Raw genomic sequence first — 26,739 nt, forward strand, 5'->3', positions numbered from 1 at the left:
AAGCATAAAAGGGAAAAATTTTTAGATACGATGGAGTTCAAAAAGCGTAATCAATGAGTTCCACAAATTGTAAGGAGGAGTTGAAGTCAAATAAATGAAAATTTCAAAAAATAAACAGAGGGAAGTTTGACTCCCACAATCTGATCAAAGAATATGATCAAAGAGCTGAAGTTTATGGCTCTGAGCCTTTGAAACTTTCAATCATGTGACCTTCTCAGCTGAAAACAAATGACCTTTTCTAGATGCCATTCTAAAAAATACCTTCAGAACCCTCTTTATGTCTTTATTTCTCAGGCTGTAGATGAAGGGGTTCAGCATGGGTGTGACCACAGTGTACATCACTGAGGTAATTGCACTTGAGTGTGCACTATGAGTAGCTGCAGAGCTAAGGTATACACCTAAGCCTGTAAAATAAAATAAGGAGACAACTGAGAGGTGTGATGCACAGGTGGAAAATGCTTTATACTTCCTCTGAGCTGATGAAATTCTATGTATTGCAGAAACTATCTTAGAGTATGAATAAAAGATACCAACAAAGGGACCAGCACCTAGCAGAGCAGCTGCAAAAAACTTCACCATGTCATTAAGAAAGTTGTCAGAACAGGCAAGTTGGATCAACAACTTGAGTTCACAGTAATAGTGAGGGATTTCTACCTCTGTACAGAAGGATAGCCTTAAGGTCATTAAGGTTTGTAACGAGGAATGCAGGACACTGATGATCCAGCTAACCAGAACCAGAATTGCACAGAGTTGGGGGTTCATGATGACCGTGTAGTGGAGGGGGTGGCAAATGGCCACAAAGCGGTCATAGGCCATCACAGTCATGAGGAAGTTGTCCAACCCCGCAAATAGCATGAAAAAATACACCTGGATGATGCAGCCTTCATAGGTTATTACCTTGCTCAGTGTCCAGATGTTCTGCAGCATCTTTGGGATGGTGGTGGAAGTGAAACAGATATCTACAAAGGACAGGTTGGAGAGGAAGAAGTACATAGGTGTGTGGAGGTGGGAGTCTGAGCTGATAGCCAGGATGATGAGCAGGTTTCCAAACACAGTGATCAGGTACATGGAGAAGAAAACCCCAAATATGAGGGGCTGCAGTTCTGGTTTCTCTGAAAATCTCAAAAGAAGAATTTCTGAATCTCCTGTTATATTTTTTGGTGTCTTGTAGGTGACTACAGGGAAAGGGGAAAAATAACATCTTTATTTTTATACTCATGGGCAATAGTCACATTGTTAAAAATGCCACCATTTATGTTTTGCTGTCAAAAATTAATATCAATATGTTGTTTTTAGGTTTGGTCCTCTTGGAATTACCTGTGTCATCTCTAATTAAGAAATTTCTCCTGAGTTCCCATCGTGGCGCAGTGGTTAACGAATCCGACTAGGAACCATGAGGTTGCGGGTTCGGTCCCTGCCCTTGCTCAGTGGGTTAACGATCCGGCGTTGCCTTGAGCTGTGGTGTAGGTTGCAGACGCGGCTCGGATCCTGAGTTGCTGTGGCTCTGGCATAGGCGGGTGGCTACAGCTCTGATTCAACCCCTAGCCTGGGAACCTCCATATGCCATGGGAGCGGCCCAAGAAATAGCAACAACAACAAAAGACAAAAGACAGAAAAAAAAAAAAAGAAATTTCTCCAATTCTCAGCTTCCCCCCCAAGATGTCATGTATTCCAGTTTCAATGAGATAAGTCTTCATTCATTTGGGGAATATAAATTGAGTTGGCAATATTTCAAGTGATGAGTATTGAATTTTGAAAACAAGCTGCTAAAATCCAGTGACAGAGAAATAACATAAACAAATAAAACATATATATAGCATGTCAGATGATGACATGTGCTATGAAGAAAATGAAAACAAGTATGAGAGGGCTGCTTTTTTTTTTTTTTTTTTTTTTTTTGGTTTTTAAGGCCACACCTGCAATCTATGGTACTTTCCAGGCTAGGGGTCGAATTTGAGCTGCAGCCACCAGCCTACACCACAGCCAAAACAATGCAGGATCCTAACCACAACTGTAACCTACACCACAGCTCACAGCAATGGCAGATCCTTAACCCACTGGGTGAGGCCAGGGATTGAAGCTGCATCCTCATGAATACTAGTCAGGTTTGAAACCTGCTGAGCTACAATTGGAACTCCCCGAGGGCTGTGATTTTATTTTTTTTAATGGATTTGGGTAAGACTTGAGAATAAGGTGACATTTGATCAGAGACCTCAAGGATAAAAGAACAAGAGCCGTGACCATTAGGAGAGGTGTATGCCAGGCAGGAAAAATCAGCTAGTGCGAAACTCCCAGAGAGGTGTTTGTTTAAGATGGTCAAGTTTAAAAAAATGATGCTGCTGTGGGGAGGGTAATGGTCAGGTGGGAGAGTGAGGGGACAGGGTGTCAGAAACTGTTGAGGAACAAAGTGGTCTCCCTACTGCTGCTAAATCTTCAAGACATCAGGAGTCCCTTATCTACAGTATGTAACTCTAGCACTCTATGAAATTGTTGCAAAGGTAGCTTGTATGTTTAAATGAATCCCTTGCATTGATTGGGTTCTGGCTTCTGTATATGAGAGTCGCCTTGGAATACATGAGCTCAGCACCCCAACTCTGAGGACTTCTCACATTCCACAAGGCATGAACAGAAACACACAACACATAGACAAACGCACAGGAAATCCTACAGTCTTCCTAGGCTATATTATTTCCATGTCTTTTCACCACTAACTCCTCTGATTCAAAGTCGGAGGCTGTTATGACTCCAGTTGATCAGCTCAGATTATGCACACATGGTATCTGAAAATTCTAGCTTTAATTTTCCCAGGTACAAGTAAATTTGTGCCTTGATTTTGGCATTGCCTTTTTTATGCCTTGTACTAAAGACACATGAGAATCTGTTAACATAAGTCTGTATGTATATAAAAACACAAATCTTTCTATCTATCTATCTATCTATCTATATGTATGTAAAGAATATATATATATAAGGATATATATATATATTCTTTCTCAAAACCTGGATTTTAAGATATCTGTATCTATATATACATATATATCTAACTCGGGATATAGTTTAAGAAAGCAGCATGAAATATTTCATACCATAGTCCTGGGAAAAAATGTAAAAGATGTGAAAATGTAAAGATCTGTCACATTTGTCACCCTATTTTGGGGTGAGAACTTCTGAACTATCAGCCAGGGTGTACTCTCTGATTTTTCTGTCAGAGAAGTGAAGTGTTACAACATTTAAGGGAAAAATCTGAGGACAGCTATAAATATTCAAAATACAGTTATTCTTTGACTCAGGATTCTCCAGTGTTGACACATTGACATTCTAGGCCAGATTATTGTTTGTGTATGTGTAAGTCTGTCCTGTGCACTGTAGGATGTTTAGAGCATCCTTGACCTCTATGGAGCCCTATGTGTGTGACCATCATAAAAATATCTGGCCACGTCTTGGTGAACCCTGGGGACAAAATCATGAACAATTATGCACAGTTGGATCTTCGCCATGTCAACATATTTTTGTAGCACTGATATAATATCAATCTAATGATGAATATGAAAGACCACCAAAGAGAGAGGAGCACAGGAACACCATGAAATGTTTTATAGCCATAAAAATAATGTCTTAATTATTCTATTGTTTGGAAGCAGGTCTGTGAAGAACTTTTGAGTAAGAAGGAAAACAGAACAAAAGATAGGAAAAATTACTTTACTAAAACATAAAGAGCATTTAGAATGTATATAGGATTCTATTCATTCATAGTGTAAAAGAAATGAGTATGTATGTGTACCTCATACAGAAAAGGAGTTTTAAAAGAACATAAGATCTTATGGGAAAAATGTCAGTGAAAATAAGGATACGTTATGTAGGGAGGTTTCAAAACAACTGTATGTAGCAAAATGGAATGAAAATCTATGAGAAAGTTATGTAAAAATATGAAAGAGTAGTAATGTAGCAATATTAACATGGGTCACTAATATAAAGTTAATTTACCAATGACTTGGAAATATAAACATAGCCAAAGTGCATTTGAGATATAGGGAGAAAGGATATAAGTGATAATTTCATCTTACACGAAGATTTGTTAATTTCAATGTGCTCAGGAAGATGTGTGTTTTTTTAGACAAATGGTAAAGAAGAATGCTTTCCAAATGATGGTTGATGAAACATTTAGGAATAGATCTAATGGTACAGGGTCAAAAATAACAATAAAGAGTAACAGAAATGTGAAATTTCTGGGTAAAAATATAATGGGTGATTTATTAGCACTAAGGATGCAGACCTTTCACTATCATTTTTGCTTAGAATGACAATTTTCAAGAAAGAATATTAAAGAGACGGATCATTTTTTTCAGAAAAAAAAAAACAATGGAGAGAGCACAATATGAGTGGTTGATAGATTTGACCACACAGAAATTATATACACTCATATTTTCCTCAAATACATCTATACCTACATAAAATAACAAAAAATCAACCAACTAGCTTGTGAGTAAAACTTCAATTATTTTCTTGAAAGATTGCAATCAACAGCAAGAATAAAATGTCTCTGATTGTAGTATACAACAACAAAAGACTCACACAGATAATATTAGATAAAGTAAATGGTTAACAAATCTGCATACATATTCAGGCTCATGGGAAATGAAATGATTGCATAGTAAGCTCACTAGCATGCCCCTCTTTGCCCCTCTTTGCAAATTTTTTTCATTTGTTTTGTAGAAGACACTGTGTAATATATATCTCATATACTGTGAAATATGTGTACTACTGGTGGAAGGATATATTTGCAAGCATGCCTTGGTGGTGTTCTTTCTCATCAAGGAAGAAACGTGGTCAAATATGCCTCATTTTAAAAGTTAGAAATGCCTTCACTTCATTTTACATTCTTCCATATATAATACTCCATTCTCTGCTCCAGTTAATTAATAAGATACTTGGATATTTTCTGGAAGCACTTTGTGCCTCTCATCTCCCTTCTAATCAGGCCTCCATTCCTGTCATTTATTGGCATCACTAAACATTGTCTTACTGAGTTTAATGTTTGTTTCTCTTTTTAGCTTCATAAAAATACATTGATATTTAATCAAGCAGGCAAACAACCACAGTGGTCTATGGATTCTAGGCTAGGCTGAGCTAGTGTTCAGGTGACCTTAGGTAAATATTCTTAGAGTTCATTCCCTATAAACTTTTCCTGCAGTGACTTTTGGTCTCTTGGACTCACCTGCAAGGGAACTCTGAGAAGAAGGTCTCTGTGTGGAAGTCAGAATCTCTTCCATGCCTGGTTAATGATGGAGACTGAAGCTATGTCCCCAGACAAGACATCAGGAAGAGGTCAAGCATCAGTATGCACACCAGACTTAGGACTCCAAAAGCAGCAACCAAGTCTAACCCACCCAAACTGCACAGGCTGAAGGACTGAGTAGAAGAGATATTTACAGCTCTCTAGGTCTGCTCATTAGGTACATTTCCTTCATTTATAGTGACCTGTGTGCACATGATTTCCCTATGGGGCTTGGTCTACCTGTTGATTCTCTGTTTCTCAGGAGATAGGTTATAAGCCCTGTGAGACTGAGGCAACTGTCTTGAATAGGTTCTTTGAGTCTTCAAAGTATTGACTTGTGGTGGGGACATACCCTACAATACCCTTAGAAAATTATGACTTCCCTCTATATAAGAGGGACAACTCAGTTTTCTTTAAGATAAAACTTTGGGAGATACTTATCTTGGCTTCCTGACACTTTTACTAGTGCTATGAGGAGTTTCATACTTCTATCTGAAGCTAATGTTTGTAAGTTCTGAGATATATTTAGATATTTTTAAGCACCATAACCTACCTTATCACATTATAGGGATTAAATGATTTAATTTTTAGAGATGTTCCTTCTGTGAGGTCATACAATTTTAACTCCATCCTCTATCCTGCTGAAAATTGCAATCTGATTTTGGGAAGGAGTTTTGAATGGAATTCTACCAGGATGCTTCCAGTTATTAAACTCTGGGTCATGGTTCTCAGCTAGAGATGGTTTTGCTTCTGGAGTTTTGACAATGTCAGGAAGGATGCTGTTAAATTCCCATAATACATAGGACAGCACTCAAAACAAATAATCATGCTACCCCAAATTTGAACACTAAGAAAGTGAGAAAACCCATTTTACATCAGCATTCTCTCATGTTACTCTGTGAACAAGTCACCAGGGATTCTAATCCAAGTGCAAATTCTGATTGAATAGGTCTTCAATTGGGCTAAGGAATCTACATTTCTAACAACTCTCAGAGGTTTGATGCTGTAGGTCCTGGTCTGTTGTCACACTTTAACAAGGCTGCGATTTTAGGTTAGAGTAAGATGTGGGTAAACTTAAATCTTCAGTGCCCCAAGTAATTTTTGTATGTAATTTTGTAAGAAAAATTTTCTTCACTGCAGAGGCTGTAATACATTCTGTGTTTGATTCCTCCTCTAAGCGCTCTTGAATGACATCATATAATATACATCAGAAAACAACTTTGTAGTAGGCAGAATAAGGGCTTCAAAAAGATTTTCACATCCTAATCCCAAGAATTTTTGAATATATAAGCTTATAATAAAGGGGAGTAAAGCCAACAGATAAAATAAATTTGCTAATCATTGATTCTACAATGAGATTAGTTTGGGTTATCCAAGTTGGTGTAAGTAATGGCAATGATCTTTTAAAAGTGTAGGAGAGAGGAAGAAAAATTGGTCAGAGAGAGATTTGAAGATGCTACGCTTCTAGCTTTGAAGATGGTGGAAGCACCATGAGACACGGAATTCAGGTGGACCTTAGAAAGTGATCTAGGAAGGCCATGCATTCTTCCCTGGAACACCCAGGTGGATCCCAGCTTTCACAGACATCTTGTGTTCAGTCCAGTGAGAGGAACAGAAACTTCTGACCTCTAGAACTTTAATTTTTCATCCATTACTGTAGTAATTTGTTAAGGTAGCAATAGGAATACCCACATTTCTCCAATAATAAATGGTTAATGGGAACTGATTATAAGTTTTCAGTTTAGTCATCTAGTTTCCCCTGGATAAAGGTATTTTGTTTTGAAATCTCACATTAATAGAAAAAAATTAGCATCAGTGAGTTTGGAGATATTTGCCTCATTATCTGGTGAACTGAATGCCCCATTCCCTAAATATGAAAGTGAAACTGATTTTGAAGCTTTAATATAGAAAAATTAATTCACATCAAAGGTAAGGTCACACACTGTACTTAATGTCATTTTGTCTGCATTTCTGTAATCCATGATTTCGTCTTATTTCAAATGTTCATTACTTTCATTTCATAACCTTTCAACTTCCTGTAAAATTTCCTTCAACATAATACATGAGATTTTAAACATCTTTGTGCATTTGCATATGTGTGTGAGTGTGTTTCTTTGAGAGAAAAAACATATACAAACATTGCACAAAGATACACTCCATATGCTTGAATATGTTCTTTGGACTACACAAGTGTTTTTATAGATTATGTTTTCTCTTACTGAATCCCTCAGAAATTATGTTTATTATTCCATTTTTTCCTTCTGAAGTAAGGAAAGAGGGACCAGGGGATTAACTTTAAAACAAATACTTAACAAAGAAGTCAATCTTACTGTATACCTTTTCAGGTTGTCTACAAATGGAACCAGGCAGAATATAGTCTTAATAGTTAAATGCCTTTTAAATTTCTTTAATTTTTAAACACTAAATGGATATAGTATATCATGTATAATTGTTCTTTAATAAGTTTATTAGTATTAAAAAATTCTAATGTTTATGCCAGGGTAGGATCTTGGCACAGGTAGCTGAGTCAATACACAACTAACAGGGGTGTTAGATATTGTTGCAGAGTCCAAACTCATACTGGTTACCATAGTACACACCAATAAATTGAGAGATGAGGTGTTGTGGCAAGGAAGATCACTTTATTTGGAAAGCCAGAAGCTGATGAGAAGATGATGGACTAGTGTCCCAAGTACCATCATCCCCAAAGTAGAATTCAAGCTTCTTTTATATTAAAAGAGGAGGGGATAAATTCTGGGTTCCAGCCAGATTCTGGAGTGGATGTATCAATTTCTTCCTTCCTGCAGCCATTCACGGGTAGGACTTGTCAGAATGTTTCTTGTGAGCTAAACAAAGATATTTTGTCTTAAAGGTCATTACCTGAGAGGCAGGATTTCCAGAAGTGGGCCATTATGTATTTAAGCTTATGGGCAACATCCCCTTAGTGATTAACTTGCAATAGAGCAGAGTTTCTTCCCTATTACAATACCTCTCCTAACTGGGAAAAAACAAAGTTTCATATTCATGTATTACAGTAGTGGAATTAAATGAAGGAAATTCACATATAAAACATTCATTTCCCTCTGCAAATTAGATGATTAGCCTACATATATCAAAAGAGTAAAATGACATATTAATTCAAGATAGAAGTGCAGTATGGCCTCACATGACATCATGGATGAGCTTTAGAATCACAAGGTACAGATTCTTGCCTGACTACAGACTCATGATAAGCCCTGCAGAGAACAGAGCAGGTCCCCACCATTCCAATCACATTTGATAATAAAGATGTTATATTGAAACATTTTATTCTAGGAAAGTTGGTATGCAGCTATTGATACTGAACTAGACTTGAGTCTTGCTCCCCCACGTGCAGTAAAGCACAAAGACTGGGTTGTGATAAAGGAAAGTACAGCATTTATTGTAAGATGAGCAAATGCATCCAAGCAAGGAGAATTGGCAGTTTATGCTCAAAAGAGCTGAACTCCCTAAAGGCTTTCAGGGAAGAGTTTTTAAAGACAGTGTAAGGGATATCATCACTTATATGTGAAATCTAGTAAAAATGATGCAAAAGGACTTATTTCAAAAACAGAAAAAAACTCTCAGTTTTCAAAATGGATCTTATGTTACCATAGGTGAAACCACTGGGGTAAGGAAAGAATTGGGAGGGTGGGAATAGCATATACACACTACCGTATAAATAGATGATTGACAAGAACCTACTGCATAGCACAGGAAGGTCTACTCAAAAATTTGTAATCACCTACATGGAAAAAAAATAATTGATATATTCATATGTATGACTGATTCACTTTGCTGTACAACTGAAATTAATGCAACATTATGGATCAACAATACTCCAATGAAGTTAAATTTTAAAAAGATATGATATGTATAGACAATGGAATACTATTCAGCCACAAAACAACAAAATAATGCCATTTGCATCAATATGGATGCAACCAGAGATTCTCATATAAGAGAAGTCAGAAAGAGAAAGACAAATACCATAATGATATCATTTACATGTGGAATCTGATACATGGCATAAATGAAGCTATATACAGAAAAAAAAAACTCATGAACATGGAGAACAGACTTGTGGTTGTCAAGGCAGAGGGGGAGTGGGATGGACTGGGAGTCTGGGGTTAATAGATGCAAGCTATTTGGAGTGGATAAGCAATGAGATCCTGCTGTATAGCACAGGGAACTCTATCTAACCACTTGTGGTGGAACATGTTGGAAGATGTGTGTATGTGTGTATGACTGGGTAACTTTGCTGTACAGCAGAAATTGGCACAACATTGTAAACTAACTGTACTTTAAGAAAAAAACTTTAAAAAAGAAAACAAAGGCAGCATGAAGGAGAGAGTCACAGGGCATATAATCAGCTTGTACACAGTTCTGATTAATTAATGGTGGGGTAACATGGTGATGTTTTGGTAATTTAACAAACTTCTGGTTCCAACCAGTTGGGTTCTATGTGCTTGTGGTCAGAATATAATTCATATTTTTGGGGATTTAGCCTCTGTAAAACAACACAATATTATGGTTTAGAATACTGTCCAGAGCCCTTAAGGAAGAACTAAAAATCCCTGACTTTCTTTTTATTTACTTATTTACTTTTGTGAGGTCTTTTTTTATTTCTTTATATATATATTTTTTTCTACTGTACAGCATGGTGACACAGATACACATACATGTATACATTCTTTTATCTCGCATTACGTGTTCCATCATAATTGACTAGACAGAGTTCCCAGTGCTACACAGCAGGATCCCATTGCTAATCCATTCCAGAGGCAACATTCTGCATCTATTTACCCCATGCTTCCAGTCTCTCCCACTCCCTCCCCTTCTCCTTTGGTAACTACAAGTCTATTCTCCAAGTCCATGATTTTCTTGCCTATGGAAAGTTTCCTTTGTGCCATATATTAGATTCCAGATATAAGTGATACCATATGGTATTTGTCTTTGTCTTTTTGACTTACTTGACTCAGGATGAGTTTCTCTAGTTCCATTCATGTTGCTGCAAATGGCATTATGTCTTTCTTTTTTATGGCTGAGTAGTATTCCATTGAGTATATATAACACCTCTTCCTGATCCAATCACCTGTTGATGGACATTTGGGTTGATCCCATGCCTTGGCTATTGTGAAGAGTGCTGCATGAACATGAAGGTGCAGGTGTGTTTTTTAAGGAAAGTTTTGTCTGGATATGTGCCCAAGAGTGGGATTGCTGGGTCATAGGTAGTTCTATGTATAGATTTCTAAGGTCCCTCCATACTGTTCTCCATAGTGGCTGTACCACCTGACACTCCCACCAACAGTGAAGGAGGGTTCCATTTTCTCCACACCCCCTCTAACACTTGTTATTTGTGGACTTATTAATGATGGCCATTCTGACTGGTGTGAGGTGGTATCTCATGGTAGTTTTGATTTGCATTTCTCTAATCATTAGGGATGTTGAGCATTGTTTCTTGTGCTTATTAGCCATCTGTGTGTCTTCCTTGGAGAAATGTCTATTCAGGTTCTTTGCCCATCTTTCCACTGGGTTGTTGGCTTTTTTGCTGTTGAGCTGTATAAGGTACTTGCATATTTTAGAGATTAAGCCCTTGTCAGTTGCATCCTTTGAAACTATTTTCTCCCATTCTGTAAATTGTCCTTTTGTTTTCTTTTTGGTTTCCTTTGCTGTGCAAAAACCTTGTCAGTTTGATTAGGTCCCATTGGTTTATTATTGCTCTTATTTCTGTTGCTTTGGGAGACTGACATGAGATAACATTTGTAGGACTGATGCATATGTTCTCTTCCAGGAGTTTGATGGTGTCTTGTCTTATATTTAAGTCTTTAAGCCATTTTGAGTTTATTTTTGTGCATGGTGTGAGGGTGTTCCAACAACATATAGAAAAGATAGTACACCACAACCAGGTTCACAGGGATGGTTCAACATATGCAAATCAATCAATGTCATACACCACATTAACAAAAGAAAAGTCACAAATCACATGATCATCTCAATAGATGCAGAAAAAGCATTTGACAAAGTTCAACATCCATTCATGATCAAAACTCTTACCAAAGTGGGCATAGAGAGAACACTCCTGAACATAATCAAAGCCATTTATGACAAACCCACAGCAAATATAATACTCAATGGAGAAAAGCTGAAAGCCTTCCCAGTAAAATCTGGAACAAGACAGGGATGCCCACTCTCACCACTGCTATTCCACATAGTACTGGAAGCCCTAGCCACAGCAATCAGACAAACAAAAGAAATAAAAGGCTCATCCAAATAGGAAGAGAAGAGATACAACTGTCACTGTATGCAGACGACATGATACTATACACAGAGAATCCAAGGACTCAACCCAAAAACTACTTGAACTGACCAACAAATTCAGCAAAGTAGCAGGATATAAGATTGACATTCAGAAATCAGTCACATTTCTGTATATGAACAATGAAATATTAGAAAAGGAATACAGAAATGTAATACCCTTTAAAATTGCACCCCCAAAATCAAACACCTGGGAATACACCTGACCAAGGAGGTAAAGGACATATATGCTGAGGACTATATAACATTCATCAAGGAAATTAAAGAAGATGGAAAGAAATGGAAAGATCTTCCATGTTCCTGGGTTGGAAAAATTAATATTGTAAAAATGGCCATACTACCCAAAGCAATCTACAGATTCAATGCAATCCCTGTCAAATTACCCATGACATTTTTCACAGAACTACCACAAACAGTCCAAAAATTCATATCAAACCACAAAAAAAACCCAGAATTGCCAAAGCCACCCTGAGAAACAAAAACCAAGTGGAGGCATAACTCTTCCAGACCTCAAGCAATATTACAAGGCCACAGTCAAGACAGTATGCTGCTGGTACCAAAACAGACAGACATACCAATGGGACAGAACAGAGAATGCAGAAATAAACCCTGACACCTATGGTCAATTAATCTTTGACAAGGGAGGCAAGAACATAAAATGGGAAAAAGAAAGTCTATTCAGCAAGTATTGCTGGGAAACCTGGACAGCTGCATGCAAAGCAATGAAACTAGAACACACCCTCACACCATGCGTGAAAATAAACTCAAAATGGCTGAAAGCCTTAACTATAAGACAAGACACCATCAAACTCCTGGAAGAGAACATAGGCAAAACACTCTCTGACATCAACCTTATGAATATTTTCTCAGGTCAGTCTCCCAAGGCAACAGAGATAAGAACAAAAATAAACCAATGGGACCTAATCAAACTGACAAGATTTTGCACAGTAAAGAAAACAAAAAGACAACTTACAGAATGGGAGAAAATAGTTTCAAATGATGCAACTGACAAGGGCTTAATCTCTAGAATATACAAGCAACTTATACAACTCAACAGCAAAAAAGCCAACAACCCAATGGAAAAATGGGCAAAAGACCCGAATAGACATTTCTCCAAGGAAGACACACAGATGGCCAATAAGCACAAGAAACAATGCTCAACATCCCTAATGATTAGAGAAATGCAAATCAAAACTACCATGAGATACCACCTCACACCAGTCAGAATGGCCATCATTAATAAGTCCACAAATAACAAGTGTTAGAGGGGGTGTGAAGAAAATGGAGCCCTCCTTCACTGTTGGTGGGAATGTCAGGTGGTACAGCCACTATGGAGAACAGTATGGAGGGACCTTAGAAATCTATACATAGAACTACCTATGACCCAGCAATCCCACTCTTGGGCACATATCCAGACAAAACTTTCCTTAAAAAACACACCTGCACCTTCATGTTCATGCAGCACTCTTCACAATAGCCAAGGCATGGGATCAACCCAAATGTCCATCAACAGGTGATTGGATCAGGAAGAGGTGTTATATATACTCAATGGAATACTACTCAGCCATAAAAAAGAAAGACATAATGCCATTTGCAGCAACATGAATGGAACTAGAGAAACTCATCCTGAGGGAAGTAGTCAGAAAGAGAATGACAAATACCATATGACATCATTTAAGTCTGGAATCTAATATACATCATTAATGAACTTTTCCACAGAATAGAAAACCATGGACTTGGAGAGTAGACTTGTGGTTGCTTGGGAGGAGGGGGAGGGAGTGGGAGGGATTGGGAGCTTGGGGTTAATGGCTGAAAACTATTGCTCTTGGAATGGATTAACAATGGGATCCTGCTATGTAGCACTGAGGACTATGTCTAGATACTTACAATGTAGCATGACAATGGGAGGAAAAATTATGTGTACATGTATGTATAACTTGGTCCCCATGCTGTACAGTGGAAAAAACAGTGTGTTGGCGGAAATAATAATAAAAAATAAATTAAATATAAAAGTAAAAAAAAAGAGAATGGGATAGCAAATGCATCAATGCGTCAATGTGGTTATTTGAAAGAGAATGTATGCAAACTCATACCCATGTGTACACACACAGAAGTTTTGAACATTTTGTTAGGACTCAAAATGCTGCCACAATGTTTTTTTTTGTTTTGGGATCAAATCTTTAATGTATAAATTTCAAAAAATATATACTTCGCTCCTGGGAAAGCCAAAGTTTTCCCACTGTCAAGGCTGTTCCAGTAACACTGGTGTTGAGATCAGCCAGTCTCTGAAGGCATGACTCATACAGTAAAAACTCACATTGAGGAAAGGGAATTTGGGATTGGTAGATACAAACTATTACATTTAGAATGGATAAACAATGGGGTCCAACTGTACTGAATTATGTCCAGTGTCTGCGTGGGTAGAGCTTGATGTAGGATGGTATAAGAAAAGGAAAGCATATGTGTGTGTGTATATGTGTGTCTGGGTCATTATGCTGTATAGCAGAAATGCACACACCTTAAGTCAACTACAGTAAAAAATAAAAATAAATAAATAAAAACACCCACTGAAAAAACACGGGGTCCCAAAGTATGGCAGGTAGCTTTCCTTAAACAGCTATCTATGAAGTCGCCACATGTATCTTTGATTCCTTCAAACATCCATCTGAATTCTGTTCAGTATCCTGCATTACATTCAGAACTAATAAAACAACCTTAGTGAGTTAAGATTGCTCACAATTGTGCACAAAACAAAGAAAAATTATTTTGAATTTACTTGATATATACAAATAGAATCAGACAGTGTATGCTCAATTTTTATATTGCTCCTTTGTTTCTACAAGTTGTACATTTTATTTCATTTTTCCAGCCCTAATGAAATGTAATTGACCTACAACATTGCATAAGTTTGCTTACAGCATAATTATCTGATATATTTATATATTATAAGATGATTATCCCTAAATTAGTTAACACTTTCACCTCAGAAAATTAATTTTTTTCTTGTGGTGAAAACATTTAATTTTCATTCTTTCCTACTTTCAGGATAGAATACAGCATTATTAACTATTGTCATCGCAGACATCACTAAAAATGTCTCTTAGATCCTCCAAATTTATGGATCTTATGATTGGACGTTTAGAACCTTTGACCAATATCTCCTGAAAAACCCCACCCCTGACTTCTAGTAACCATCATTTCACTCTTATTACTAAAATTTTGGCATTTTTTTGGATTTCACATATATGTGTGATAATACAGTATTGCTTCTGTTACTGACTAATTTTTTTACTTAGTGTTATAACCTCTAGGTCCATCCATGTTGTAGCAAGTGGCAATAGTTCATTCTTTTTAAAAAAATTAATTATGACTGATTTAAAATGTTCCGTCAATTTCTGTTGTACAGCAAAGTATATATATATTTTCCTCACATTCTTTTCCTCACATTATCCTCCATCATGTTCCATTACAGGTGATTAGATATATAATTCCCTGTGCTATACAGTAGGATCTCATTGCATGTCCACTCCAAATGCAAGAGTTTTCATCTACTAACCCCAGATTCCCAATCCATCCCACTCCCTCTCTTTCCTCCCTGGCAAAAAATAAGTCTGTCCTACATGTCCATGATCTTTTCTGTTTTGTCAGTAGATCATTTGTGCCATAATTTAGACTCCACTTATAAGTGATATCATATGGTGTCTGTTTTTCTCTTTCTGACTTATTTCACTCAGAAACAAGAGTATGAGAGTCTCTATTTCCAACCACGTTGCTGCAAATGACATTATTTTGTTCTTTTTTATGGCTGAATAGTATTCCATTGTATATAAGTACCACTTTGTCCTAATCCATTCATCCACTGATGGGCATTTAGGTTGTTTCCATGTCTTGGCTATTGTGAACAGTGCTGTGATGAACATACAGGTGCATGTAACTTTTTAATGATTTTTTTTTGTCCGATATATGCCCAGGAGAGGGATTGCTGGGTCATATGGTAGTTCTATATTTGATTTTCTAATGTATTTCCATGTTGTATTCCCCAGTGGTTGTCCAATTTACATTCCCACCAACAGTTTTACCTAGTGGTTGTACCAATTTACATTCCCACCAACAGTGTACATTCCCTTTCCTCCACACCCTCCCCAGGATTTGTTATTTGTGGATTTGTTAATGGTGGCCACTCTAACTGGTGTGAGGTGGTACCTCATTTTTGCTTTGATTTGTTATCATTTTTCTAGTAATTAGTGATGTTGAGCATTTTTTCATGTGCCTGCTGGCCATCTGTTTGTCTTCTTTGGTAAAATGTCTATTTAAGTCTTCTGCCAATTTTTCGATTGAGTTGTTTGTTTTTTTGTGGTTGAGTTGTATGGGTTGTTTGTATATATTGGAGATTAAACCTTTGTTGGTTGAGTCATTTGCAAAAATTTTCCTCCTATCTGTAAGTTGTCTTTTCATTTTTTAATGGTTTCATTTGCTGTGCAGAAGCGTTTGAGTTTAATTAGTTTCTGTTGATTTATTTGTGTCTTTATTGTTTTTATTTTAGGAGGTGGATCAAGTAAGATATTGCTATAATATTTGTCAAAGAGTGTTCTGCCTATGTTTTCCTCTAGAAGTTTTATAGTGTCTGGCCTTACATTTAGGCCTTTAATCCATTTTGAGTTTATTTTTGCATGTGGTGTTAGACTATGTTATCATTTCATTCTCTCACATGAAGTTGACCAGTTTTCTCTGCACCATTTATTGAAGGGACTGTCTTTCCTCCACTGTGTGTTCTTGCCTCCTTTGTCATAGACTAATTGACCATATGTGTTTGGGTTTATTTCTGGGCTGTCTATCTTGTTCCACTGATCTATATATTTCTGTTTTTGTGCCAATACCATTCCGTTTTGATGACTGCAGCTTTGTAGCAGAGTATCAATTCAGGAAGACTGATTCCTCCATTTTCGTTTTTTCTTTTCAATATTACTTTGGCTCTTCAAGGTCTTTCGTGTTTTCATACAAATTTTAAAATATTTTGTTCTAGCTCTGTAAAGAAAGTCATTGGTAATTTGGTAGGAATTGCACTGAATCTGAAGATTGCCTTGGGCAGTATTGTCATTTTGCCTATGTTGAATCTTCCAATCCAAGACTGTGGTATATTTTTCTATTTGTGTCTTTGATTTCTTTCATCAGTGTCTGATAGCTTTCAGAGTACAGGTCTTTTGTCTCTTTAGGTAGGTTCATTCTTTTTGTGGAGAAGTAGGATCCCATTGTATATATGTGTATACTACATTTTCTTTATTATTATCTATCTAGCACTTGGGTTACTTTCATATCTTGGCTATGGAAATACTGCTGCAATGAACATACAAGTGCATACATATGTTTTGAATTAGTGTTTTCATTTTTTGATAAATATTCAGAAATGGATTTGCTAGATCATTTGTTAGTCCCATTTTTAGCTTTTTGAAGAACTTCCATACTGATGTTTTGTAGTGGCTGGGCCAACAAATAGCCACCAACAGAGCTTCAGGTTACTATTTCTTCACATTCTCATCTTCACTTCTGTCTTATTTTTTAGATAATCACTAGTCTCATTGTGTTTTTTTTTTTTTTTTTTTTTTTTTGTCCCTCTGTGTATTGAACACCTTTTCTGTGCATGTTGGCTATCTGTGCATCTTCCTGGAAAAATATCTATTCAGGAACTTCTACTCATTTTTTAAAAATTATTGGAATATTTAATTTACAAAATTATGTTAGTTTCAGGTGTACAATGTAGTGATTCAGTATTTTTATAGCTCATACTCCATTTAAAATTTTTACAAGATAATGGCTTTAATGCTCTGTGCTATGCATATATCCTGGTTGATTATCTATTTTATACATAGAAGTTTTTACCTCTTAATCCCATACCCTGAATTTGCCCCTCCCCTTTTCCTCTCCTTTTTGGTAAATACTCATCTGTTCTCTATATCTGTGAGCCTCTTTCTGTTTTGCAGGTACATTTGTTTTTATTATTTTTAGATTCTACATAAAAATGATATCATATGGTATTTGTCTTTCTCTGTCTCACTTATTTTGCTAACATAATATAGGTTCATCCATGTTGCTGCAAATGGCAGAATATCACTCTTTTTCATGGCTAATATATCCTGACTTCTTTGTCCATTCGCTTGCTGATTAATCAGGCATTTGTGTTGCTTCCATATCTGGGCTACTGTAAAATGGTCCTGCTAGTAACATTGGGGTATGTGTATCATTTCAAATTAGGAGTTTTTGTTTGTTCCAGATGAAATTGGGCACATGCAGGGTGGTATGGCCATAGACTGGTTTGTTCCAGATGTATACACAAGAATAGGATTGATGGATCATATGGTAGTTCTACTTCTAGTGTTTTGAGGAACCTCTGTTCTGTTTTTCAATAAAGGCTGTACCAAATCACATTCCCACTGAATATCAGGGTTCCCTTTGCTCCACATCCTCTCCAACACTTGTTATTCATAAACTTTTGATGATAGACATTCTGACAGGTGTGAGATGGTATCTTGTTGTGGTTTTGATTTATATTTCTATATTAGTGATGTTGAGCATCTTTTTCTGTGCCTGTTAGCCATCTGTATGTCTTATTTGGAAAAATATCCATTCAGCTCCACTACCCATTTTTTGATTGGGTTGTTGTTATTTTATTTTATTTTATTTGTCTTTTGTCTTTTTAGGGCCGCACCCGTGGCATATGGAGGTTCCTAGGCTAAGGGTCAAATCAGAGCTACAGCTGCTGGCCTATGCCACAGACACAGCAAATGGGATCTGAGCCATGTCTGTGACCTATACCACAGCTCATGGCAATGCTGGATCCTTAACACACTGAGCAAGGCCAGGGATTGAACCCACATTCTCATGGATCCCAGTTGGGTTCATTTACCTCTGAGCCACATTGGGAACTCCTGTTTTTTTTTAATATTGAGTTATATGTATTGTTTATATATTTTGGATATTAACTGCTTGTTGGTCATATCATTTGGAAATATTTTCTCCCATTCTGTAGTCTTTTTCGTTTCAGCAAACCAAAAGTTTGTGAGTCCATTTCTGTTTTAGAAATAGTTAATTTATATTTATATTTTTTAGATTCCACATGTAAGTGACATATATGATATTTGCCTTTCTCTTGTCTTCACATACTTCACTTAATATGATAAACTCTTGGTCCATCTATCTTGCTGCAAAAGAAATTATTTCATTCTTTTTAATGGCTGAGTAATATTCCATTCTATATATGTACCACTTCTTCTTCTTCTTCTTCTTCTTTTTTTTTTTTTTTTTTGGTTACCACCTTTCTTTTTTAAAATACATTTTATTGTAATATAGTCGATTTAGTAAGTTGTGGTAATTTCAGGTGTATAGCAAAGCAAATCAATTATACATATATGTATATTCATTCCTTTATAGATTCTTTCCCCATATAGGTTATTACACAGTATTGAGTAGATCACCCTGTGCTATACAGTAGATCTCTGTTACCTATCCATTTTATATATAGTAGTTTTTATACGTCAATCCCAACACCCAATTCATCCCTCCCATCCCATATTTCCCCTTAGGTAAACTTAAATTTGTCTCAAAATCTTTGAGTCTGCTTCTTCCTTGTAAGCCCTTTTGTATCATTTGTGTTAGATTCCACTAAGTAGCAATCTCATATGATATTTGTCATTCTCTGTCTGACTTACTTTACTTAGTATGATAATTTCTAGGTCCATTCATGTTATCCCAGTGCATGTGAAACCCTGGGTATGGCCTCCAAGAGGGAAGTCTCTGTTTCCCCCCATTCTGTGGAGCTTCTGCACTCAAGTCTCACTGGCCTTTAACGCCAAATGCTCTGGGGGATTCTCTTCCCTATGCCAGCCCCTCAGCCAGGGAGCCTGGTGTGGGGCTCAGAATTCTCACTCCTGTGGGAGAACCTCTGTGATATAATTAGTGTTCCGTTTGTCAGCCCCCCATCAGATGGGCATAGGATTTGGTTATGTTGCAAAAATGCCCCTATTACCACCTTGTTGTGGCCTCTTCTTTGTCCTTGAATTAAAAATGTCTTTTTTGGTTGGTTCTAGTGTTTTTTTGTTGATGATTATTCAACAGTTAGTTGTGTTTTTGGTGTTTTTGTGAGATCAAGTGAACCAAAGTCTTTCTATTCCATCATCTTTTCCTGAATCATGGGGTTGCTTTTAGTTTGGATGCTTGCTCTTTCTCTCTCCTCACTGTGCTTTGTTTGTTACCTCTTTGAAAGGTGGTGTGCATGTCAGCATTCCTTGCATCCCCCCTTGACCGGTTCAGCATCTATTCATGGGTTTTGCAGGAATACCTAGGGCTGGCTGCATTTCAGGGACAGTGGGCACAGTTTCGTGGGGGTATCTGAGGCTCAATGCATTCCTTGGATAGCAGGGGCAGGGCTGAGCATCTGCTAGCAGGTTTCACAGGGATAACTGTAGTTAGTGTGTGCCCTTGACAGTAGGATTAAGACTTGGTGCCTTTTTGCAGGTTTCTCAGGGACATCTGGGACTCACTACATTCCAGGACAGTGAGTGCAGGGCCTACTCTTACTTTCAGGTTTTGTAGGTGTACCTGGGCTTACTGAATTCCCAAAACAGTGGCATCAGGGCTGACACCCACTTGCAGGGTTCACTGGGGTGACAGTGGTTAGAGAATTCCCAGGACAGTGGGGTATGGCCCAGTATTTGCCTGTACTCCCAGGACAACAGAAGTAGGATCTGGTACTCATTCACAGGTTTCATGGGGTAATCTGGAGCTCAGGCACTTTCAGATCTCAGTGCCTGCTCTCAGGTCACCTAGTAGCCTCATACCTCTGGAGCTCACAATGGAGGCAGGTGCTTTCACCTGCCCCCAGACCTCTTGTAATCTGTGTCCTGTTGCCTGAGAGCACTCACAGGGGCAGAGGCTCTTATGGCAATATCTCTCTTCTCCTTGCATATCCCCAACAATGATGGTGCCTTGCCTCTCTGGCAGGACTAGGTTTTTTCCAAGTACCCCCTCCATGGTCACAGTCCAGCCTCTTCAGGCTGTCTCTGCATAGCCAACACTGGTCCTCTCCCAGGCCTGACTTCTGAAGTCTGAACTTAAGTTCCCAGCCCCCACCCACACTGGGGGACAAGGCTTGGGAGTATAGGGCAGTGCTGTTGACCCTCTGTGCAGGTTACTCTTCCATTTTGCCTTCTCCAAACTGGTTGCTGCTCTTTCTTCCTAGGTCCCACCCCAATTCCTTTCTCTCTTTCTTTCTCTTTTTTCTTTTATTTTTTTTCCTTTCTTTTTCCCATTATCCTACCTTGCCTATTCGGGGGTTTTATTGCATTTTTGGAAGTCTGATGTCTTCTGTCAGCATTCAGGAGGTGTTCTGTGTCAATCATTCCACTTGTGGATGTATTTCTAGTGTTTTCAGAGGGGGAGGTGAGCTCTAAATCCCACTCCTCTGTCATCTTGATCCCAAATTGCCTATGTTCTCTTCTAGGAGCTTTATGGTTTCAGGTCTTGTTTTTTAGGTCTTTAATTCATTTTGAGTTTATTTTTTTGCATGGTATGAGGTAACATTCTAATCTCACTGTTTTACCTCTAGTTTTCCAAGAATCACTTGTTGAAGGGACTGTCTTTTCTCCATTATATATTCTTGCATTTTTCACCTTAGACTTATTGATGGTAGGTGCATAAGTTTATTTCTAAGCTCTCTATTTTTTTTACATTAATATATGTATTTTATTTTGTGACAGTATCATGCTGTTTTGCTTACTGTGGCTTTGTAGTATAGTCGGAGGTCCAGGATGGCTTTACTTCTAGCTATTTTCTCCCCTCAAGATTTCTTCAGCAATTTGGGGGCCTTTCGTGGTTCCATACAAATTTTATGATTATTTATTATTGTTTTTTGCAAAATGTCATGGGTGTTTTGATAGGGATTGCTTAAAATCTGTAGTTTGCTTTGGTTAGTAGGGCAATTTTAACCATATTGATTATTCCCATCTAAGAGCACTTGGTATCTTTTCATTTTTTGTGTCATCTTCAATTTCCTTCATCAATGATTTTTTAGTTTCTAGAGTATGTCTTTCACACCCTTGGTTAAATTTACTCCTGAATAGTTAATTCTTTTTGATGTTGTTTTAAAAGGGTTTTTTAAAAAAACTATCTTACTGATATTTCATTACTAGTATATAGAAATTAGTGTATAATATATAGATTTCTGTAACTTAATTTGTATTCTTCAAATTTGCTGAATTTATTTATGACTTTAAATAGTTTTGGGGTGGGTGTTTTAGGGTTTCCTTTGCTGGCCTACAACTGTTAACAGTATTCTGTTATGACTTTTCAAAATCTTTGTGGTATCAGTTGTTATTTCTCTTCTTTCTCTTCTTATTTTGCTGATTTGGTTCCTCTCCCTCTTCTTCTTAGTGGTCATGGATAAAGATTCATCAATTTTTTTTTATCTTTTAGAAAACCTACTCTTGCATTTATGACCTTTTTACTTTTTTTTTTTTTAAATTTCTATTTTACTTAGACCTGTGTGCAAATGTGCACTCCATATCTCCGGGGAAGTGGGCACTTCTGGGTGCCCATGGGGTATCCGCTCCTATAAGTAATTAACTCCTTAGACAAGGCAAACAAATGAAAAAAATAAAGAAGTGGGACAGTATGAAACTAAAAAGCTTCTCACAGTGAAGAAAACTACAAAAGCAACAAAATAAAAAGGCACAAACTAAATAAAAATGCCACCTATGAATGGGAGAAGATAATTGCAAATGGTATACCTGATAAGACATTAATATCCAAAATATATAAAGAACTCATAAACTCAACATCAAAAAGCCCCTCACCCAACATGATGGAAAATATAGGAAGAAGATCTGAATAGCTAATTTTTCCAAAGAAAACATAATGATGGCCAGCAGACATATGAAAATATTTTCAACCTCACTAATCATCAGGGAAATGAACAACAAAACCACAAAGAGATATTGCTTCACACCTGTTAGAACATCTATCATCAAAGATATAAGAAATAACAAATGTTGGTGATAATGTGGAGAAAAGAGAAACATTGTGCATGTTGGCTTTGAGATTGTAGCTTGATGCATCCACTATGGAAAACATTATGGAGTTTCCTCAAAATATTAAAAATAGAATTGCCACATAATCAAGCAATTTCACTTCAGAGTATCTGCCAAAAGTAAACAAAAATACTAAATTAAAAAGAAATGTACACAGCAATGTTCATTGCAAAATGATTTACAATAACCAACATAGTTACAGAAGTGTGATATACACATATACAATGGAGTAACACTCACCCTTTGGAAGATTAATTCTTGCCACTTGAGACAATATGGATGGATCTAGAGGGTATTATTGTGAGTGAAATAAGTCAGATAGAGAAAGACTCACTTATGTATGGAATTTCACTTTTACTTGAAAGATAGAAAACATGCAAAAATTAATGATTTGTTATAAATCACAGTAGAATGTTAAAGCCTAAATTATCAGAAAGAGCAGGTAAGACAATGATGTACAAAGGAATATTTGTGAAAAGTGAATATGGTGTCTCAGATTTTCCTCTTGTATAAAATTATATAAATTTATTTGGTCATCAAACATACATTTTTGATTGGATTAGTACAACTCAAGATAATTTCTTTAGTAAAATCAAAGAAATATATTTGGTATGATATATGCCATTTGAGAAAAAGTATTTTTGAAAAAATCTCTGTTGTCTCATTAGGAAATTTGGAATGGGAATTTCTAAATGTTTCTGATTTGTTGAAATAAATTTGGGAGAGTAGGAATAAAAACAGGGAAAATCTGTTGGATGTCAGAAAAAGAAAAAAGCTTAATAAAGTGAGTTATATAATTTAATAGAAAAGTTGCAGTCAAAGAAATGAAAATTCTAGGAAATAATTAAAAAGAACAAATTATATTTCTACAGTTTGATAAAAAAAAATCACAATTTCTGACTCTGAGACTTTGACCTCTGCAATCATGGGTGCTTCTTCACTTTAGGACAATTGACGCTTACATGGGTCCCTTCACAAACAGTGCTTTCAGAGCTCTCTTCATGTCTTTATTCCTTAGACTGTAGATGAAAGGGTTCAGCATGGGTGTGATGACAGTGTACATCACTGAGGCTGTTGCACTTGAGTGTGAGCTGTGAGCAGCAGCAGAGCTAAGGTATACTCCTAGCATTGTACAATAAAACAAGGAGACAACTGAGAGGTGAGATGCACAGGTGGAAAAGGCTTTATACTTGCCCTGAGCTGATGAGATTCTACATATGGAGGAAACTATTTTAGAGTATGAACAAAGAATACCAAAGAAGGGACCACCACATAGCAGGGAAGCTGCAAAATACATCAATATGGTATTAAGAAATGTGTCAGAACAGGCAAGTTGGATCATCTGATTGAGTTCACAGAAAAAGTGGGGGATTTCAAAATTTGTGCAGAAGGACAGTTGCATCATCATTAAGGTTTGTAACAGGGAATTCAGGACACTCATGACCCAGGGCACCAGAACCAGCAGTCCACAGAGCCGAGGGTTCATGATGACTGTGTAGTGTAGAGGGTGGCAGATGGCCACAAAGCGGTCATAGGCCATCACGGTTAGAAGAAAGATGTCCAATACCGCAAAGAGGATGAGAAAATAAATCTGTGTGATGCAGCCTTCATAGGTTATAGCTTTGCTCTGGGTCTGGATGTTCCACAGCATCTTTGGGATGGTGGTGGAAGTGAAACAGATGTCTACAAAGGACAGTTTGGAGAGGAAGAAGTACATAGGTATGTGGAGGTGGTAATCAGAGATGACAGCCAGTATGATGAGCAGGTTTCCAAACACAGTGATCAGGTACATGGAGCAGAAAAGCCCAAATATTATGGGCTGTGATTCTGGTTGCTTTGAAAAACCCAGAAGAAGAAATTCTAAAATTTGTGTATCATTGTCTGTTTCCATGCAGAGGAAGTGACTTCTGGAAAAGAGGGATATAAAATGGCTAATTTTTGCACAAATTGGCATTACTTGTATATTTTAAATGCTGCTGTTTATATTTTGTTGTTAAAATTAATTTTAATATTTTGCATATGGATTCGGTCTCACTTAAGAGATCCTTATGCTCCCTCTGATATGGAATTTTTGTCCCATTCAGCTTTTCCCTTAAAATTGGGTGTTTTACCATCTTAATGAGAAATTCTTCATGAACTTCAGGAATATAATATGAGACCTGATCATGTTTTAGGCACTGCCTAGGCAATGAGTATGAGGTCTGAAGAACAAAGTCCATTAGATTTTGATCATAGATGTAAAGTATATAAACAAATAATAAAATTATATAACATTCAGGATGACAGGTGATATGAAGCAATAAACAGTAGGTATAAAGAAGAACTAGTTTACATGTGTGCCCAGCAGAAGAATGTACATGGCAAAATTCTGAGGAAAGTGCTTGTTTCCAATGTTAAAGTAAAAAAAACCAAAGCCAGTGTTGCAAGGTGAATGAACATGGGAAAGATTGGTAAGAGAGATTGTCGCACATGTTGAGGAGGGGCAAGGCCTCTCTGCTACTGCTGAAACACCAAATCACAGGGACTTCCTCTTGCACCTAATTCATCTTGTTGCAAAAGGGTTCCATGAATTGAAACTGATCCCTTCCTTAGTGCATTTCTTGATTGAGTTCTGGGCCCCAGTTTGTATGAATCACCTTGGAAGATAAGTCCTGCTACCCTTGTTCTGAGAACTGTTCCTACACACACACATGACAGACACACACACCATGGCCTCCAGAACTGTGTTTTTTCCCATGGTTTTCTCAGTGCCAGTCTTACTGAACATACTATGAATGGATACAAGTCAATGCAACAATGATATCTTTCCTGTATAAGGTAGAAATGGTTTCCAGAAATTCATTTTTTTTTATGGATGCACCTTAGCATATGGAATTTCCTGGACTAGAGGTCTAATTGGAGCTTCAGGAGCAGGCCTTTGCCACAGCCATGGTAACACCAGATCTGAGCCACATATGCAAGCTATGCTGCATCTTGCATCAATGCCAGATCCTTAACCCACTGAGTGTTTCTAGGGATCAAACCCACATCCTTACAGAGAGTACGTTAGGTTCTTAACACACTGAGCCACAACAGGAACTCCAGAAATTCCAATTCTTAAGCTTCCTATGGACATGTAAGTCTGGGGATCTATTCTGGAGATGGCTCTTTCCTGTTGTTTATTTAAGCAAACATAAAGTATCTGTTCAATGAACAGGAAGAGAGAAAAGATGAAATGGATGAGGAGGAAACAGGTCTAATCAGCTCTGGTGGTCACTGGGAGGTTGTAAGAAAGAATAGTAGTCCTTGGTCCTGGCAGCATTCCAACCCTGATTACATTCCCCTGATGCCCAGAAAAAACAGTAAGAGAACAAAAATAAACTTGTCCAAAAGACCAAAGGAGTGACATCTTTATGGTGTCAAACACCCTATATTGTACCTTAAAAAGGAAAATGAGCAAAGGGATGAAACAATGCCAAGAAAATATGTAAAATACACCAAAAGTTGGGCATTTTTAGTATCAAGCAGTTGAAGGCTTGTTTCTCCTGTGTCTATTCCCTAATTCTTTTACCAATTGGTTTTTATATGGTTCAGTAGGGGATGAAGTCAGTTCCTGTCTCTCTTTTCTCAGGTGGTAGCTTCTATTTGTTGTTCTTGAGCTTTGGGTTTAATCTCCTTTTTTGACAAACCCAATGGACATACCCTAATCCTGAATCTGGAGTTCATCCAACATGTAAAACATCCTCAGGTCATGCTCTATAAATCCTGTCCACACCATTACAAATATCTTTTCATACTGAATCACTGTCTTCATACGAGTGTGCCTGAAGACATAGCACATTTATTTCATTGTACTCTGTCCTCATTGTTAGACTGCATGATGCTAAAGTGCAGGGACTTCACTTGTTTTGTTCATTTTTTTCTGGTGTTCACAAAGATATATGAACATATATACGCTTATACAGAGAGACGTCTAAGAGTATGAAAATTTGTAAAATGAAAAGACTGAAGGGATAATGAAACCAGGTTAAAATGAGTTTCCAAACTCTAGTGAGCAAAACTGAATGGGAA

General features: G+C 37.2%; 2 protein-coding genes across 2 annotated transcripts; both read right to left on the reverse strand.

Moving 5' to 3' along the window:
• Positions 1-201: 201 nt before the first annotated feature.
• LOC100526097 (olfactory receptor-like protein OLF4) lies at positions 202-21,072 on the reverse strand. The gene is made up of 3 exons (XM_003123406.3): positions 20,922-21,072; positions 20,443-20,505; positions 202-1,175 (listed from the first exon to the last, which is right to left on the reverse strand). Exons 1-3 carry the CDS (start codon positions 21,070-21,072, stop codon positions 202-204), a joined length of 1,188 nt encoding a protein of 395 aa, XP_003123454.3.
• Positions 21,073-23,647: 2,575 nt separating this feature from the next.
• LOC100738217 (olfactory receptor 7A17-like) lies at positions 23,648-24,580 on the reverse strand. Its single transcript, XM_003480768.2, has one exon. It carries the CDS (start codon positions 24,578-24,580, stop codon positions 23,648-23,650), a length of 933 nt encoding a protein of 310 aa, XP_003480816.2.
• Positions 24,581-26,739: the final 2,159 nt, after the last annotated feature.

This window comes from Sus scrofa, chromosome 2 (genome assembly GCF_054392235.1).
Source record: "Sus scrofa isolate SSC_HxYL_T2T_F1_AM1 chromosome 2, Sscrofa_HxYL_maternal_Yorkshire_Landrace_v2.0, whole genome shotgun sequence".
Lineage (NCBI taxonomy): Eukaryota > Metazoa > Chordata > Mammalia > Artiodactyla > Suidae > Sus > Sus scrofa.

What these genes read in the sequence shown, in the direction of transcription:
- LOC100526097 (XM_003123406.3), bottom strand. Translation starts at nt 21,072, where the DNA reads ATGACAGAGGAGTGGGATTTAGAGCTCACCTCCCCCTCTGAAAACACT. An exon ending in AAAACCCCCGAATAGGCAAG is followed by an intron (nt 20,506 to 20,921) that starts GTAGGATAATGG and finishes CTCAGGCAACAG; the next exon opens with GACACAGATTACAAGAGGTC. An exon ending in CTCCATTGTGAGCTCCAGAG is followed by an intron (nt 1,176 to 20,442) that starts GTATGAGGCTAC and finishes CTTTCCCTGTAG; the next exon opens with TCACCTACAAGACACCAAAA.
- LOC100738217 (XM_003480768.2), bottom strand. Translation starts at nt 24,580, where the DNA reads ATGGAAACAGACAATGATACACAAATTTTAGAATTTCTTCTTCTGGGT.